At 40.1% G+C, this 19848-nt stretch overlaps 1 protein-coding gene across 8 annotated transcripts in view; it reads left to right on the top strand.

Annotated features, from left to right (window-relative positions):
- Positions 1-19647, top strand: part of ncana (neurocan a) — a 248356-nt gene extending 228709 nt beyond the window's left edge. For 7 of the 8 annotated variants that reach the window (XM_073931821.1, XM_073931830.1, XM_073931828.1 and 4 more), the window contains 4 exons: positions 2679-2761; positions 5827-5971; positions 11993-12175; positions 15531-16231. In XM_073931821.1, coding sequence (XP_073787922.1) covers positions 2679-2761; positions 5827-5971; positions 11993-12175; positions 15531-15628 — 509 coding nt within the window. In that variant the 3' untranslated portion in view covers positions 15629-16231. Of the gene's footprint in view, positions 1-2678; positions 2762-5826; positions 5972-11992; positions 12176-15530 lie in introns of all 8 variants that reach the window. The other variant, XM_073931819.1, reaches the window with a different exon arrangement.
- Positions 19648-19848: the final 201 nt, after the last annotated feature.

Below are 19848 nucleotides of genomic sequence, written 5' to 3'. Positions count from 1 at the left end.
CTATTTCCCGCGTGGTCTATAAGGGTTGAGTTTATTTTCTTAATGAGTTATGGGTGTGTTTTGAGAATAAACCAATTAGAGTCTCATCTCCCATTCCCTTTAAGAGCCAGCTGCGTCGCGCCAAGAGCGCATTCGCTATTTACAGGACGCAAAGTAAGTCTAAGTGGGAAAAATGAGCATCTCACTAGCAAACAGTTAACAGTTTTTTTTAACAGAAAACTGTTAAACAGAGCATCTACTGCGTGAGAATGAGAGATAATGGATCAACTTTCACTTTCGCTCTTGGATAGGGAATCCTTTACGTACAGACATCAATTAGTCTATAAATAAATACTTTTGTTTGTTAAGCGCAAATATTCGTTTCAAAACTATTTCTAAATTCAGTTCTAATTTCCAGCAAACGAATAAATGAATAATAATAACAAAATGTGCTCAAAAACCTGAGTTATATCCTAAAACACATGCTGTGCCCCATACGGTCTAAAACCTGACAGGTGGACAAATCTAAGCTTGTTTTTAATAAAACAAATATAAATATGGATATAATAAATAATACTGCTAATAATAATAACATTATACAAAAGCAAATTGTTATGAATGAACTGAAAAAGCCTCCCGAGATGAAGAAGACATAAAAGCAGTGATTTTTCATATTTATGTAGGCTAGAAAATAATATGTTTTGTAGAATTTTAATCCTTTATATTTATATCCTATATCTATTCTTATTTTATCCTATATATATCCTTAATATTTAAATTTTTTCATATGTAAAGATATTTGCCTATTGCTCTCTTGTGTGTATTAAGCAGTGTGTAAGCGAGGCACAACTCTGCGCTGGAGTTTAGACCGGGTTTGTTTTGGTCTAATGAAAAATCTATTATAGTTTCTCAAAATAGCAACGCACCAGCGGTCCGCCTCAGAACACCTTCCTTTTTAGACCAGAACGCCTATGGGCGCACAAATGAGTGCTAATGCATTTGCTATTTAAACAGCGTAGCGCAACGCCTCAAAACGCCTCTTGCGCCAAGCTGAAACTACCAACAGACTACTGCGCCGGGTGTATGATAGGGCCCATACAGTTATTCGCCCTCCTCTGATTGAAAAATAATAATAAAATAAGCAAATGATGTTTTTTAGAGCAAGGATTTTTTTACAGTATTTCCTATAATATTTTTTCTACTTATTTGTCTGTTTATTTCGGCTAGAATAAGCAGTTTTTAATTTTTGAATCCCATTTTAACATTTTTATCTATTGAATATGTAATAATGATTTACATATTACATATGCATGTTCAGTTTATGCATAAATCTGTCAGCTTATTGTTTTGCATATGCATAATCACAATGTGTTACAAAGTATTCAAATAAGTGTACTGCGTCAGCACTAATATCTTGCATAAATTGATTGTATTTAAATATTTTGCAATATTGCATGTGAAATAATATGTATGTAGTGCAGGGGTCACCAATCCTGGTCCTGGAGGTCCGGTGCCCTGCAGGGTTTAGCTCCAACTTGCCTTAACACACCTGCCTGGATGTTTCAAGTATACCTAGTAAGACTTTGATTAGCTTGTTCAGGTGTGTTTGCTCAGGGTTGGAGCTAAAATCTGCAGGACACCAGCCCTCCAGGAACAAGTTTGGTGACCACTGATGTAGTGCATAGACTGCATATGCAATGATATCTAACAAACTACATATGCATATTCACAAATGAAATATATCATGTATCGCATACCTTGAAAGTAGGGATGGACTGATATGGATTTTTTGGCCGATATCAATAACTGATAATAACTCTTCAGATTTGGAGGCCGATAGCCGATATACAGTTGAAGTCAGAATTATTAGCCCCCCTTAGAATTTTTTTCTTTTTTAGATATTTCCTAAATGATGTTTAACAGAGCAAGGAAATTTTCACAGTATGTCTGATAATATATTTTCTTTTGGAGAAAGTCTTATTTGTTTTATTTTGGCTTAAATAAAAGCAGTTTTTAATTTTTAATGAACCATTTTAAGGACATTATTATCAGCCCCTTTTAAGCTATATTTTTTCGAACCATTATTATACAATAACTTGCCTAATTACTGCCTAGTTAACCTAATTAACCTAGTTAAGCCTTTAAATGTCACTTTAAGCTGTATAGAAGTGTCTTAAAAATATCTAGTCAAATATTATTTACTGTTATCATGACAAAGATAAAATAAATCAGTGATTAGAAATTAGTTATTAAATCTATTATGTTTAGAAATGTGCTGAAAAAATCTGCTCACCGTTAAACAGAAATTGGGGAAAAAATAAACAGCGGGGCTAATAATTTAGGGGGCTAATAATTCTGTCTTCAACTGTATATAACATATTATATAATACACTATGTTTGAAGATGTAGTATAATTGATATAAAATCTTTCACTGACCCATAAAGGGTATAATATTTAGGAAATATAGAAGATAAAATAAGTAGTAACTGTACTTTGAATATGTTTTAATTTTTAAATATGTTGATAGATGATCTAAACATCTGCTCAGAATGTCGGGTTGATTTTTTATTATTAATTTTTTTTTTAAATCTAAAGGTGCTGGCAGAAATGTTCAGCAGTAGTGATTTACATGGAAGTAAACATAATTTTAACAGGAGATAAATGGTGCTAAAAGTGTATTTGTGTGCTCTATCATCAGGTCTGGGTCATGAAAATGTTTGGATCGGTCTGAATGATCGTACAGTTGAAGAGGATTTCCAGTGGACTGACGGCCTGGATGTTGTGAGTTTTTAGTTTTAAAACATCAATAAGCATAAATGAATTCAGTGGCCCCGTTTCAGAAAGAAGGTTAAGTGAACTCAGAGTATGTTAACCCTGAAATAAGAGAAGCTCTGGGTTATTCCGTTTTAATATGGCAGGATTGTCAAACTGGAGAACGCAGGGTAAGTCAAGCCTGTTTGTGAAAGAGAGGTAACTTTAACTCAGAGGGCTCTATTTTGACGGTCTATGCACAAATCGCAGAGCGCAAACGCTTTCAGGGCGTGTCAGAATCCACTTTTGCTAATGTAAGGATGGAAAAATCCACTTTGCGCCATGGCGCATGGTCTAAGAGGGTTGAGTTTATTTTCTTAATGAGTTATAGGTGTGTTTTTAGAATAAACCAATCAGAGTCTCATCTCCCATTCCCTTTAAGAGCCAGTTGCATCGCGCCATAAGCGCATTCACTATTTACATGACTTAAAGTAAGTGTAAGTGGAAAAACTGAGCATTTCACTAGCAAGAAAACAGTTAAACAGAGCATCTACAGCGCGAGAATAAGAGATAAGGCATCTCATAATCTAGTTTCACTTTCGCTCTTTAAATAGGGAAACCTTTACGCACAAACATCAATTAGCCTATAAATAATTAATTTCGTGTGTTAAGTGCAAAGATTTGTTTCAAAACTATTTCTAAATTCAGTTCTAATTTCCAGCAAACGAATAAATAAACAATAATAACGAAGTGTGATCAAAAACCTGAGTTATATCCTAAAACACCTCTCATGCCCCATATGGACAGGTGGGCAAAAGAAGCTTAGACAGGTGGACGAATCTAAGCTTGTTTTTCATAAAACAAATATAAATATGCATATTATAAATAATGCTGCTAATAATGATAACATTGTACAAAAGCAAATTAAATAAACTAAAAAAGCCTCCTGAGATGAAGAAAACATTAGGGCAGTGGTTTTTTAATTTATATAGGCTAGAAAATAATATGTTTTGTAATATTTTAATCCTTTATATTTATTGTCCTATATATATCCTTATTATATCATATATATATATATATATATATATATATATATATATATATATATATATATATATATATATATATATATATATATAAATATATATATATATATACATATATATATATATATATATATATATATATATATATATATATATATATATATATATATATATATATATCCTTAATATTTTAATTCTTTTTCATATGTTAAGGTATTTGTGTATTGCTCTACATCTTGTGTGTATTAAGCAGTGTGTAAGCGAGGTGCACTCTGCGCCAGACAATAGATCAACTTTATTCTGGTCTAAAGAACAGACTATTATAGTTTCTCAAAAAAGCAACGCGCCAAAACACGCCTGCTTTTTTAGACCAGAACGCCTATAAGCGCACATATGGGCGCAAATGAATTTGCTATTTAAACAGCGTGGCGCAAAATGGCAAAACGACTCTTGCGCCGAGCTGAAACTAGCAAACAACTATTGCGTAGCACCTTACGCCACATTGCGCTGGGTGTATGATATGGCCCAGAGTCAGTTACCATGGTAACTTACTCTGTGAACCTAACCTGGTCAGGAGCAGGTTTCATTCTACAAACTCTGAGTTTCTGTGGGTCTCCTCCCCTTTTTTTAAAGATGAAAGGGTATTTCTCGCCTACATTTCTATCCACCTATTTTATTGCGCATTTTGGAGATGTGCATAAAACAACGATTGATGGAAACGTCATGATGCACATAACTTTTGAAAACACGTATAAATAAAGTAATAATAATAATAATTCCTTACACTTATATAGCGCTTTTCTGGGCACTCAAAGCGTTTTACACAATGGGGGGGGGGGTCTCCTCATCCACCACAAGTGTACAGCATCCACCTGGATGACGGCAGCCATTTTGCACCAGACCGCACACCACACACCAGCTGATTGGTGGAGAGGAGACAGAGTGATGAAGCCAATTATGATATGGGGAGGGTTAGGAGGCCATGATGGACAGAGGCCAGTGGGCAGATTTGACCAGGATGCCGGGGTTAAACCCCTACTCTTTTTCGAAGGACATCCTGGGATTTTTGATGACGTTTAACGTCTCATCCAAAAGACAACTCTCACTGAGCAGTACAGAGTCCCCGTCACTGTACTGGGGCGTTAGGACCCACACAGACCGCAGGTTGAGCACCCCCTGCTGGCCTCACTAACACCACTTCCGGCAGCAACCTAGCTTTCCCATGTCTCCCATCCAGGTACTGACCGGGCGCAGCCCTGCTTAGCTTCAGTGGGCGACCATGTGAGAGTTGCAGAGAGCTAGCTGCCAGCTAGACGGGAGGGGGTACAAGCGTGCTTTGGCCCGGATTCGAGGCAACTGTACACAGTGTGAGTACAGCCTTAGACATCCCAAGTCTCCTGGAAGTTCCGGGAGTTTCTTTGCATTTGCGGGACTCATAATGCCCGCAAACGACTGATAATTTCCGGAAATCGCACCCTTCTCACCCCCGGTTCCCTCTTCGCTCTTCAGACATGTCACATGCACTATATCACCCACCCCCCCTCCCCCTTCAATTGGTGATGATGCCATCGTCCATCGCGATGTTTCACATTAGAGATCATACGATGCCAAATTGGTCGACATCGCCCAACCCTAGTTGTCATGGTCACTCGTAATATCTGCACTCCATTGATAATGCCTTTTTATAGTTGCGATGTGCGTGCTTAACTCCAACCAACTACGTTGGTCTACTCAGAGCTGATTGACCTAACTCAGATCAGCAATTCTGAAACCGAAAGGTTTTTAATCTCTCGGTAGGTCAATTCAGAGTTCCAGTTTAAACTCAGAGTTGGTTGAACCTCCTTACTGAAACAGGCCCAATGTCTGCTAAAGGAAAACATGAAAACAAATGCATCATAACACTGTGCATATGCAGTTCTGTATCTGATGTAATAATCAGATTTAATTGTTGACATGCTATTGTTGTCTGTTTTATTGATTGATTCAGGCAAATGCCACTTTAATTCACAGGTTTGTTTGTGTTTACTGTGTTTCTACTTTCTTTCGTAGGTGTATGAGAACTGGCGTGAGAATCAGCCGGATAATTTCTTCGCTGGTGGAGAGGATTGTGTGGTGATGATCACTAGAGAGGACGGAAAGTGGAACGATGTGCCCTGCAACTACAATCTCCCTTACGTCTGCAAGAAGGGAACAGGTGAGATTTAATTGGACTATTCAAACATAAAGGGCTCCAATTTTGACATGTAAAATATCGCTGGTGATACTCCAGTGGTACCTATTCAAAAGGTACACATTGGTACTTAAAGGGTGGTAATAAGGGCGCGGGTGGTGAGGGTAGTGTCACGCACGCTGCCATAGACGCGGATATAACTGAGGGTGTGAGAGGTGAGGGTAGTGTCGGGTATGCCGCCCTCTCTATTCTGCCACCCTAGATGTGATAATCAGGGCGCAGGTGGTGAGGGTAGTGTCGCGCACGCTGCCCTAGACGCAGATATAACTGAGGGTGTGAGAGGTGAGGGTAGTGTCGGGGACGCTGCCCTCTCTATTCTGCCACCCTAGACACGGATATAACTGAGGGTGTGAGAGGTGAGGGTAGTGTCGGGGACGCTGCCCTCTCTATTCTGCCACCCTAGACACGGATATAACTGAGGGTGTGAGAGGTGAGGGTAGTGTCGGGGATCTCGCCCTCTCTATTCTGCCGCCCTAGATGTGATAATAAGGGCGCTGGTGGTGAGGGTAGTGTTGCGCACGCCGCCCTAGATGCGGATATAACTGAGGGTGTGAGAGGTGAGGGTAGTGTTGGGGACGCCGTCCTGTCTATTCTGCCGCCCTAGACACGGATATAACTGAGGGTGTGAGAGGTGAGGGTAGTGTTGCGCACACCACCCTCTCTATTCTGCTGCCCTAGACGTGATAATAAGGGCGCGGGTGGTGTGGGTACTGTCGCGCACGTTGCCCTAGACGTGGATATAACTGAGGGTGTGAGAGGTGAGGGTAGTGTCGGGTACGCCGCCCTCTCTATTCTGCCGCCCTAGACACGGATATTACTGAGGGTGTGAGAGGTGAGTGTAGTGTCGGGTATGCCGCCCTCTCTATTCTGCCACCCTAGATGTGATAATCAGGGCGCAGGTAGTGAGGGTAGTGTCGCGCACGCTGCCCTTGACGCAGATATAACTGAGGGTGTGAGAGGTGAGGGTAGTGTCGGGGACACTGCCCTCTCTATTCTGCCACCCTAGACACGGATATAACTGAGGGTGCGGGTGGGGAGGGTAGTGTCGCGGATCTCGCCCTCTCTATTCTGCTGCCCTAGATGTGATAATCAGGGCGCAGGTGGTGAGGGTTCTGTCGCGCATGCCGCCCTAGACGCAGATATAACTGAGGGTGTGAGAGGTGAGGGTAGTGTCGGGGACGCTGCCCTCTCTATTCTGCCACCCTAGACGCGGATATAACTGAGGGTGTGAGAGGTGAGGGTAGTGTTGTGCACACCATCCTCTCTATTCTGCCGCCCTAGACGTGATAATAAGGGCGCGGGTGGTGTGGGTACTGTCGCGCACGCTGCCCTAGACGTGGATATAACTGAGGGTGAGAGAGGTGAGTGTAGTGTCGGGTACGCCGCCCTCTCTATTCTGCCGCCCTAGACACGGATATAACTGAGGGTGTGAGAGGTGAGGGTAGTGTCGGGTATGCCGCCCTCTCTATTCTGCCACCCTAGATGTGATAATCAGGGCGCAGGTGGTGAGGGTAGTGTCGCGCACGCCACCCTAGACGCGGATATAACTGAGGGTGTGAGAGGCGAGGGTAGTGTTGGGGACGCCGTCCTGTCTATTCTGCCGCCCTAGACACGGATATAACTGAGGATGTGAGAGGTGAGGGTAGTGTTGCGCACACCACCCTCTCTATTCTGCCGACCTAGACGTGATAATAAGGGCGCGGGTGGTGAGGGTTCTGTAGCGCATGCCGCCCTAGACGCGGATATAACTAAGGGTGTGAGAGGTGAGGGTAGTGTCGGGTACGCCGCCCTCTCTATTCTTCCGCCCTAGACGCGGATATAACTGAGGGTGTGAGAGGTGAGGGTAGTGTCGGGTATGCCGCCCTCTCTATTCTGCCACCCTAGATGTGATAATCAGGGCGCAGGTGGTGAGGGTAGTGTCGCGCACGCCACCCTAGACGCGGATATAACTGAGGGTGTGAGAGGCGAGGGTAGTGTTGGGGACGCCGTCCTGTCTATTCTGCCGCCCTAGACACGGATATAACTGAGGATGTGAGAGGTGAGGGTAGTGTTGCGCACACCACCCTCTCTATTCTGCCGACCTAGACGTGATAATAAGGGCGCGGGTGGTGAGGGTTCTGTAGCGCATGCTGCCCTAGACGCGGATATAACTAAGGGTGTGAGAGGTGAGGGTAGTGTCGGGTACGCCGCCCTCTCTATTCTTCCGCCCTAGACGCGGATATAACTGAGGGTGTGAGAGGTGAGGGTAGTGTCGGGTATGCCGCCCTCTCTATTCTGCCACCCTAGATGTGATAATCAGGGCGCAGGTGGTGAGGGTAGTGTTGCGCACGCTGCCCTAGACGCAGATATAACTGAGGGTGTGAGAGGTGAGGGTAGTGTCGGGGATGCTGCCCTCTCTATTCTGCCACCCTAGACACGGATATAGCTGAGGGTGCGGGTGGGGAGGGTAGTGTCGCGGATCTCGCCCTATCTATTCTGCCGCCCTAGATGTGATAATCAGGGCGCAGGTGGTGAGGGTAGTGTCGCGCACACTGCCCTAGACGCAGATATAACTGAGGGTGTGAGAGGTGAGGGTAGTGTCGGGGACGCTGCCCTCTCTATTCTGCCACCCTAGACGCGGATATAACTGAGGGTGTGAGAGGTGAGGGTAGTGTAGGGGACGCTAGCCTGTCTATTCTGCCGCCCTAGACACGGATATAACTGAGGGTGTGAGAGGTGAGGGTAGTGTTGTGCACACCACCCTCTCTATTCTGCCGCCCTAGACGTGATAATAAGGGCGCGGGTGGTGAGGGTTCTGTCGCGCATGCCGCCCTAGACGCAGATATAACTGAGGGCGTGAGAGGTGAGGGTAGTGTCGGGTACGCCACCCTCTCTATTCTGCCGACCTAGACACTGATATAACTGAGGGTGTGAGAGGTGAGGGTAGTGTCGGGTACGCCGCCCTCTCTATTCTGCCACTCTAGATGTGATAATCAGGGCGCAGGTGGTGAGGGTAGTGTCGCGCACGCTGCCCTAGACGCAGATATAACTGAGGGTGTGAGAGGTGAGGGTAGTGTCGGGGACGCTGCCCTCTCTATTCTGCCACCCTAGACACGGATATAACTGAGGGTGTGAGAGGTGAGGGTAGTGTCGCGGATCTCGCCCTCTCTATTCTGCCGCCCTAGATGTGATAATAAGGGCGCAGGTGGTGAGGGTAGTGTCGCGCACGCCGCCCTAGACGCAGATATAACTGAGGGTGTGAGAAGTGAGGGTAGTGTTGGGGACGCCGTCCTGTCTATTCTGCCGCCCTAGACACGGATATAACTGAGGGTGTGAGAGGTGAGGGTAGTGTTGCGCACACCACCCTCTCTATTCTGCCGCCCTAGACGTGATAATAAGGGCGCGGGTGGTGAGGGTTCTGTCGCGCATGCCGCCCTAGACGCGGATATAACTGAGGGCATGAGAGGTGAGGGTAGTGTCGGGGACGCTGCCCTCTCTATTCTGCCGCCCTAGACACGGATATAACTGAGGGTGTGAGAGGTGAGGGTAGTGTTGCGCACGCCACCCTCTCTATTCTGCCGCCCTAGACATAATAATAAGGGCGCGGGTGGTGTGGGTACTGTCGTGCACGCTGCCCTAGACGTGGATATAACTGAGGGTGTGAGAGGTGAGGGTATTGTCGGGTACGCCGCCCTCTCTATTCTGCCGCCCTAGACAAGGATATAACTGAGGGTGTGAGAGGTGAGGGTAGTGTCGGGTACGCCGCCCTCTCTATTCTGCCGCCCTAGACACGGATATAACTGAGGGTGTGAGAGGTGAGGATAGTGTTGGGGACGCCGTCCTGTCTATTCTGCCGCTCTAGACACGGATATAACTGAGGGTGTGGTTGGTGAGGGTAGTGTCGGGTACGCCGCCCTCTCTATTCTGCTGCCCTAGACACGGATATAACTGAGGGTGTGAGAGGTGAGGGTAGTGTCGGGTATGCCGCCCTCTCTATTCTGCTGCCCTAGACACGGATATAACTGAGGGCGTGAGAGGTGAGGGTATTGTCGGGGACCGTCCTCTCTATTCTGCCACCCTAGGTCGCCTCTATGGACGCGTCAGCCCTGCCTTCTTTTTGTTCTTGTTCTCAGAATGGAAAAGTGCGTTTGTGTGCACTCAAAAAATGACTTTTGCTTCTTGTCCAAACTACTTATTTAAATGAGTTAAAAGAACACAATACTTTTTGGCAGACAACTTAAATGTTTTATGTTTGATTAACTTAAATTTGTAAAACCTGCAGCTCTACACAAGACTTTTGGCCAGCGGAGAAAATAAATTGGTCGTGCCTAACTGAGTCTGGTTCTCTCAAGGTTTTTTTCTTCACTCTCCTATTGGTGAAGTTTTTTTTCCCTCTCCGCTGTCGCCACTGGCTTGCATGGTTCAAGATCTGTAGAGCTACTCATCAATAAATTTGCTCTTCAGTGTTTGGACTCTCAATGACTTCAAACCACACTTAACTGAGCTAAACTAAACTTAAACACTAAAAAACTGAACTACCCTGATCCAGTTACTATGACCATTTATGTGAAGCTGCTTTGACACAATCTACAATGTAAAAGCGCTATACAAATAAAGCTGAATTGAATTGAATTGAATTGAATTGAAAAAAATGATTAAGTTAGCTTAATTTATGTTGGAACTACATGAAGGCGTTGTGTTTTACCCAGCATTTTTAACAATGTCTATGGATGTGTCCAGTGAGCGTCAGTTTCACTATTGCAGTCTCTCCGTGTGCTGGGCTTCTGGTGTGAGTCTGGAGATCAGCTTCTCGGTGCTTTCAGTGCTGTGATTCCAGCACAAGGAGCTCTCAGTTTTCCAACCCCATTGATATTGTGGATTTAAGCTCAATTCCCACGATGGCCGTCTTTTGTGGCACATCCAGGATCTCTGTGGTGTTGTGTCAGTGACGCCAGAGAGCAGATTTACGGCTGAGACTGTGGCTTCGAGCCTATGGAAATCAGGATCATTGTCTGAAGAGGCAGCGCCGGTGCCAAAACTCCATTTCACTGAAAAGGTTAACGTAAAAAAAAAACACATTTGGCTTCCTGTAATGTTGAGTATTCAGATCAGTGCGCTACAAATGAAGGTTCATCCGTGATGATCAGGCTCTGGGTCAATCTGCTAGAAACACTTTTTTTACTTTAATTTGGTGACTTTTTCCTATTTAAGGTCATGAGTATGATGTGTTTAGGAAATGCTGAATAAATAAATATATATATACATATATATATATGTGTGTGTGTGTGTGTGTGTGTGGGTGTGTGTGTGTGTGTGTGTGTATATGTAAATATATATATATATATATATATATATATATATATATATATATATATATATATATTTATATATATATATATATATATATATATATATAAATATATATGGCTGCAATGAACATACATTTATATATATTTATACAACAGTTTTGTCTGGTTCTTGAATCTGATTGGCTTATGTATGTATATATATGGATATATATATATAAATATATGTATATATATATGTATATATATGTATATGTAAGCCAATCAGATTCAAGAACCAGACAGAACTGTTGTAAAAATATATATAAATGTATGTTCATTGCAGCCGTTCACGATTAGCTCTTGTTACAGGACTTAGCGTGAGTTTTCAAAATTGCATTAATCAATCATGGTTTTAATGATAATGAACTTTAACACAAATTATAAAAAAGTTAACACTAACCATCAGACAATTTACCAAGGTTTACCTTGAAACTAGTAATGAAAAGTTAAAATGAAAAGATGTAACATACCCTATCAATAACCAACTGAAGATGCTGACACACAAGATTAAAATGAAAATATTGAATGTTAAGGGTCGGTTTGATTAGATGAGCTCATGATCGAATCTGTGTGTGTGTGTGTGTGTGTGTGTGTGTGTGTGTGTGTGTGTGTGTGTGTGTGTGTGTGTGTGTGTGTGTGTGCTCGTGTGCGTGCGCAGTGATGTGTGGCACTCCTCCAGCTATAGATAACGCCTATCTAGTGGGCCGCAGACGCTCGCACTATGACATCCACGCTGTAGTGCGATACCAGTGCGCTGACGGCTTCTTCCAGAGACACGTGCCCACCGTCCGATGCCGGCCCAACGGGACCTGGGAGAGACCCAAGATCATCTGCACCAAATGTGAGTCTACAGTCACATCCGCTGCTTTATGATCAGTATGAAAACATTCTCCTCAGGTCACTTTGACATGGAAAAAAAGTGTTGATCAAAGTGGTTCAAATTGGTATACACACATAAATAAGTTACTTGAGTGTATTTTAGTGGGTTTAAGGTTCAAATCTATCCTTTACAGTGGTGGTTCTAGTTTAAATGGCACCCTGGACCCCTCGATCTGGATTTTTCTTGCCTTTTTTGCTGCAAAGTCATCAATTATATGATCGTCATATACCCATACCGTTAAAGTTAACCCAAACCCAGGGACATTACTAGACATAAAGCTGTACTGAGGCAACCCCCCCCCCCCCCCTATAAATTATTATGTTTATTATAAATAAAAATATTTGTTTATTTACAAAATATAACAATTTATTAATGTATTAAGTTGTGTTCAACAGATAAAATAAAGTCAGACCGGTTTGGAACAAGTGGAGGGTGAGGAAATGATGACACAAATATGATTTTTGGGTGAACTGCCCCTTTAAATTTCAGTTCATTTGTTCTTTCTAGGTTTAGATTCTTTAATGGGTTTTGTAGGTCCCTCTAGTGGCAATGCTTGTTCATTTTATATATATATATATATATATATATATATAATTATTATTATTATTATAAGAAGGCAACAAAGACACTATGCACTTTGATCCAGTGCATAATACAGTAATAAAAAATATAACACATAATCACATAAATAAATGCATTTAATTGAATTTGAATAATTTTTAAAATATATTTTCTATTTTTTTTGTAAAAAAAAATATATGCTAATTTATTTTTGGTATTTATATCAGGGTTTTGGTTGAAAAAAAATCAACATGCATGCTTATTTTTTATTTTAAAACATTTTGAGATGTATATCATTTTTAAAAGTATCGTAAAAATTGTTTAGATTTTTTATTTATTTATCAAAATTAAGTGAAAGAGTAAAATATTTAGAGCTAAATCCATTAAAATAGCAATAATAAAAACTAATTAGGGTGACGCAGTGGCGCAGTAGGTAGTGCTGTCGCCCCACAGCAAGAAGGTCGCTGGTTCGAGCCTCGGCTGGGTCAGTTGGCATTTTTGTATGGAGTTTGCATGTTCTCCCTGCGTTTGCGCTGGTTTCCTCCGGGTGCTCCGATTTCCCCCACAGTCCAAACACATGCAGTACAGGTGAATTGGGTAGGCTAAATTGTCCATAGTGTATGAGTGTGAATGAATGTGTGGATGTAAAAATGTGCTGGATAAGTTGGTGGTTCATTCCGCTGTGGCGACCCTGGATTAATAAAGGGAGTAAACCGACAAGAAAATGAATAAATAAAAAACTAATTAGTAAGAAAAGAAAGTATCGAAATGTACTGAAACACAGTTATTAAAGTGTGTTTAATAATCATATTCACACACAAGAGATAGTTTGGAGAACAAAACAGAATGGATGAGGGTTAAATAAATACTATTGTGGAATACTGAAGTACTATAATATTGTTACACTGTTTTAAATTAAACTATATTGTCACCCAACGATATACTGAAAGTTTGATATGTAGTATTCAACTTTACCTGCATAAATACAGTATATACTTACAGTAATATAGCAGATCTTAGCTGTGTGATTCATAGGTCATGTTAGATATCACAAATATCTGTACATAAAATTGTACATATTTCCAACTTTATCTAAATCGTGTCTGCCTTGTTTTTTTTTTTCCATCACATAATATAGAAAATATTCTTCTCCAACTCTTATGTATAAAGTTGGATATGCACTTATCGCAGCAACATTGGGATGTGAAAATAAAGGATAAGCCCACCTTAATAAGGGAAACCCCCCACCCCCAAAAAAATTCCCTAAATTACTAAGTATGTTCATTTGGAGCTGTTTCATTGTAAATAAACAGTAATACGTTTTAAAATTATTATTAACAAAAAATGAACTGAGGCTGATTTTCCGTTTGAACTAATCAATCAGAGAACAGGAGATAGACCACTACTTTGATCAATTTATTATTAATGATGAAAATTAAAGTTTAATATTGAGAGTTAATTTTAAGCTATCTCGCAGCCCACCTGCAGGATCGCTGAGGCCCACTGGTTGAGAATTCCTGATTTAAGTGACTTTGAGCGTGGTATGGTTGTCGGTGCCAGACGGGCTGGTCTGAGTATTTCAGAAACTGCTGTTCTACTGGCATTTTCACGCACAATTATCAGAGAATGATCTGAAAAAGAGAAAATATCCAGTGAGTGGCAGTTCTGTGGGCGCTATTGCATTGTTGATGCCAGAGGAGCATCAGAGGAGAATGACCAGACTGGTTCCAGCTGATAGAAAGACAACAGTAACTCAAATAAACACTCGCTACAATCGAGCTCTGCAGAAGAGCATCTCTGAACACACAACACGTCCAACCTTGAGGCAGATGGGCTACAGCAGCAGAAGACCACACCGGGTGCCGCTCCTGTCAGCTAAGAACAGGAAACTGAGGCTACAATTCACACAGGCTCACCAAAACTGGACAATAGAAGATTGGAGAAACGTTGCCTGCTCTGATGAGTCTCCATTTCTGCTGACACATTCGGATGGTCGGGTCAGAATTTGCTATCATGTCAATATGGACAAAAGTCTTTGAGGAATATTTCCAGTACCTTGTTGAATCTATGCCACGAAGTATTAAAGCAGCTCTGAAGGCAAAAGGGGGTCCAAGCCGGTACTAGTAAGGTGTACCTAATAAAGTGGCCGGCGAGTGTATATTAAATCCCACTTTTTAGTGTATAACAGATAAGTAAAGCTTTATATGAAGTGGTGTGTCTGTGTATATGCAACACATAGGTTAATATTTACTATATAGTACATGTCAACAGTTTGATTAATTATTAACCTGATTAAAAATGTAACATGTATAATTGCATAGCTCTCTAGTCCAGGGGTGGCCAACCCTGTTCCTGGAGAGCCACCCTCCTGCAGATTTCAGTTGCAACCCATATCAAACACACCTGCCTGTAATTATCACGTGGTGTTCAGGTCCTAATTAATTGGTTCAGGTGTGTTTGATATGGGTTGCAACTGAAATCTGCAGGAGGGTGGCTCTCCAGGAACAGGGTTGGTCAGCCCTGCTCTAGTCTATATAATGTTTAATATATTAACCTAATTTGCATAATATATACAGTAACTCGCATTGAGTGATGTATAGCTACTGTATATCAAATCTCTGCTGCTTCATTGCTCTTATATGTGCGAAAGGATAACTGTATTATTGGCCAAAGGTTTGATTTACTATCACAAAAAATTATGCATGGATGCTTATGCAAATCAAGTGTGGTCATGTGACTGTTGTCTCTCCTCCAGCACGGCGAGCTCACCGCTACCGTCGGCAACACCACAGATCTCGGCGCGAACACCGGAGACATCGAAGACATGGATCTGGGCACAGGGGGCGGGATTAAACCACAGGAGGCGGAGCTAACGTGCAGGAGGCGTGGCCTATGACCCTTTGACATCTGTTCCTGTGTTTCCAGGTCAGAGGAAGTGAGACAGATGGAAAGGACAGAAACAGTTTCGTTTGATTTTTACCTGTTTTTAGCTCTAATTATCATACCTAATGTTTTTCATCTCGACTGAAGGTTATTTCACGCAGACAGGCGAAATTAACGCCTCATTCTGCTCTTGATCTTTTGTTTTTGGGTAGTTTTCGGTTTTAATATCTCATGATTTTTGTTTGGCTTTAGATTTTTTGGGAACGTAATGCTTTAATGAAATACTGAATGTCCAAAATGCCCAAAATGAAAGAACGTCAACCTTAATTTGTAAAATAAGACGCTCTTCGAGCCTTTTAACGGCACAATCATCAATTCCTGTGCTCCTCATCTTCTTCTTCATCATGTTGAGTGTTTGCTGATTGTTTGGTTTGTATTTCAGATCTTCCATTATTGTGAAATGTTGGACTAGAAATGTAGTGAAAGCTGTTATGTTTTACTATAATGAAGAAAAGGCAACATGCAGGTCTTTAATGAGCCCCAAAATTAAAAGACATTGTTTTTTTGCGTAAAGAACGCCTGTTTTTTCTCCTGTCAAAGTATTATTTTGTTTAAATTATACATTTTTTTCATCATTTAAATTTAGCATAACAAATTCTTCCATGGTTGACGATTAAAACAGGTTAACATTTAAAAATATATGCTTGAAAATTGTAATAACTCATTGTGATTACTGCAATATTTTTTAAATCCTAATTTCTTTATGCAAGATGTAATCTTTTGTTCTTTATTTTGGGGTGAAGTTCGAATCACTTTATTTACCATTTCAGACAGATAGATAAATATGATGAAGCAAATGAATCAGAGATGATTGACAGGTGCTTGTCATGTGTCACTTTAAACATGCCATAAGAAAAAATACTATAGTCATTTACAGTAAATACTGGAGTGTTTTTGAACAATTACACTGTAAGAAATGCTGAGTTATTAAAACCCAAATTGGGTAAAATATGGACTAACCCAAATATCGGGTTAAATTTTAATTCCCAAAAATTTAGCCAGCAGTTGGTTTGGTTCGTATTACACCCAGAATTGGGTTGAAATAAGCCAGGAATTTTAGAGTGTAATTGTTTTGTGTAATCTGTTTTAAATTCATCTGTGGTGGTGATTCTACAGTTGCTATGGTAACACAACATTTTAAGTAATTGATCTGTTGTGTTGATTTTATAGTTGCTATGGTAACACAACATCTATAGTAATTGATCTGCTGTGGCAATTCTATAGTTGCTATGGTAACACAACTACTATAGTAATAGACCTGTTATGGCAATTCTACAGTTGCTATGGTAACAACAACTACAGTAATTGGTCTGTTGTGGTGATTCTTTAGTTTCTATGGTAACACAACAACTATCGTAATTGATCTTTTGTGTTGATTCTACAGTTGCTATGGTAATACAACACCTATAGTAATTGATCTGCTGCAGGAATTCTATAATTGCTATGGTAACACAACTATAGTAATTGATATGTTGTGGTCATTCTGTAGTTGCTATGGTAAAACAACTACTACAGTAATTGATCTGTTGTGGCGATTCTATAGTTGCTATGGTAACACAACAACTACAGTAATTGATCTGTTAGGGTGATTCTATAGTTGCTATGGTAACACAACAATAGTAATTGATCTGTTGTGGTGATTCTACAGCTGCTACGGTAACACAACAACTATAAGAGTTGATATGTTGTGGCAATTCTACAGTTGCTATAGTAACACAACTATCATAATTGATATGTTGTGGTGATTCTACAGTTGCTATGGTAACAAAACAACTATCGTAGTTGATATGTTGTGGCCATTCTACAGTTGCTATGGTAACACAACTATCGTAATTGATATGTTGTGGCAATTCTACAGTTGCTATGGGAACGCAACAACTATAGTAATTGATCTGTTGTGGTGATTCTACAGTTGCTATGGTAACAGCAACTTGTATTTTGATATGCTGTCATGATTCTATAGTTGCTATGACAACACAACAATTATATTTATTGATCTGTTGTGGTGATTCTATAGTTGCTATGGTAACACAACAACTACCCTAATTGATATTTTGTGGCAATTATATAGCGGTTATGTAAACACAACACTTAGTAATATAAACAAATGACCCAATACTGTAGTTTTCACAAACTATAGTTTAAACTTTACAACAATACACCACAGATTACTGTAGTAAAAACTAACTTCAGTATTGCTGTGTTTATCAGTTGACTACAGTTAATACAATATGCCGGAGCATTCAATAACAATGAATAAGCACTTTCTCAGAAATAAATTACACTTTAGCAGGAAACCTATTATGCGAAAATCACTTTTTGAGGGGTTTAAACACAGTTGTGTGTCAGCAATGTGTGTATATAACCAGTCTCTAATGGTCAAAATAAATTAATCCTATTTTAAATAATCAGACATGATCAAAACAGTCTGCAGAAACACTTTGATTGACATTCTCCCTTTGTACAAGTCATCAGATGGAAAAAAGCCCCGCCCACTAGTGACCATTTCTCCCTCATTAGCATAAACAACCCTAAGGGAGAAGCAGCCACTCCCCATTAGAGTTTTAAATCTGCCACTATGCTGACACACATGCATTTATAGCCCCGCCCTTTTCTGAAAAAAAGTATAGTCTCATTTAAATTTAAAGCGACAGTCATCAAAACACCACAATTAGGATCAAATCCTAAAAGGGTCAATTGCAGAGAGTTAGAAAATATTATCTGTGTAGTAATTTGAGCTGAAACTACACACACACTCTCTAGGGACATCAGAGACTTATTTTTTTGTTATGTGTACATTTATTGTGCTAAGGGTACATATTAATGAAACAAATTAGAAACTAAATGGTCCATATTGTACCTAAAAAGTGCAGAAATGTACCTTTTGAAAGGGTGCCACCACAGTGACAGCTTTTGTTCCTTTATTTCTGAGGGTGCATCATACTACAGTATAGTTGAAAAACACTATACCATTTACAATAAATGACTATAGCATGTTTTCATGTGGGGTAACCCATCTTCTTTGTGCCCAGTCTGAGTCCTAAAAGAGGCGACAGCGATTTCTACATCTGTCAGGATCATTAAACCACAGCTATTATTATTATTATTATTATTATTATTATTATTATTCAGGACACATCAGAAACTGACCTGAAACTGAGACCCAAGCCTTGCAGGAGGTTTATGCATGAGCACATTCTTAATGAAATGTATTTTAACACACTTTAACAAGCAGCAATGTGAGAAGCCGAGTTTTGTTTACGTAGTATTTTAGCCGGAGTGTTTTTCGGGTTTCTGATCTTGACTTCTTTTTGTGTGTGTGCCCGCGTGCTATTTCAAATACATAAATGCATTTTTTTGTTTGTGCATTTTTTGAACATTTCAGAACCTCATTCATTTTTTAACAATCACATACAGCAGAAAATACTTTTCCTACCTGTTTTTTTTTCAGTGCTCAAATGGGTTTTTGTCTCATTTTCCAGTCCAAGTATGTATACAAATCTTAAATTAAGATGCATAATAAAGATGCATAATGGCTGTGTGCTTAAAATGCAAAATGACCTTAAAATAAATAAAATATTCTCACAAAATATACGCTAGTGAGGTCAGGAAAATAAATTCTAGTTATTTTTCTGTATTTAAATGAGGTGTTTTTGAAAATAAAAAAGCTGAATATCACTATTAAGTATTATTTAGAAAAAAAACTCAATATTTGTAGAAAATGTGTCAGTGAGGTCAAAAAATAAGTTGTTTTTCTGACTATTTGTTTTTACAAAACACCATTTGAATACATTTCATAGCTTCTCTAGTAGATGTGTCTTGATTTAAGAATGCTTCATTATTTGTTTTGCAAAATGAGACAAAAAGCAAGCAAAAATGTTGATTGTTTCATTTATGGATCTGTTATTAAAATTAGCAAGCTTTCCATCTAGACGACTTGTGGTTATTTTTTTCCTAAATAATTTCAGATCTAATTAATTTGGTATTTTTTTTCTGAATAATTTTAGAATGCAATTAAAGCTAGAGTGTGGGATTATAATAAAACATTTATAATAATTTATGCAATTAATGCATTGTATTTCTGTTGGCTTATTTTAAAGGGCACCTATTTTTACCCCTTTTACAAGATG

Source organism: Danio rerio, chromosome 2, assembly GCF_049306965.1.
Source record: "Danio rerio strain Tuebingen ecotype United States chromosome 2, GRCz12tu, whole genome shotgun sequence".
Classification (NCBI taxonomy): Eukaryota; Metazoa; Chordata; class Actinopteri; order Cypriniformes; family Danionidae; genus Danio; species Danio rerio.
Note: the sequence above shows the minus strand (reverse complement) of the source record. Positions and strands in the feature narration are given on the sequence as shown.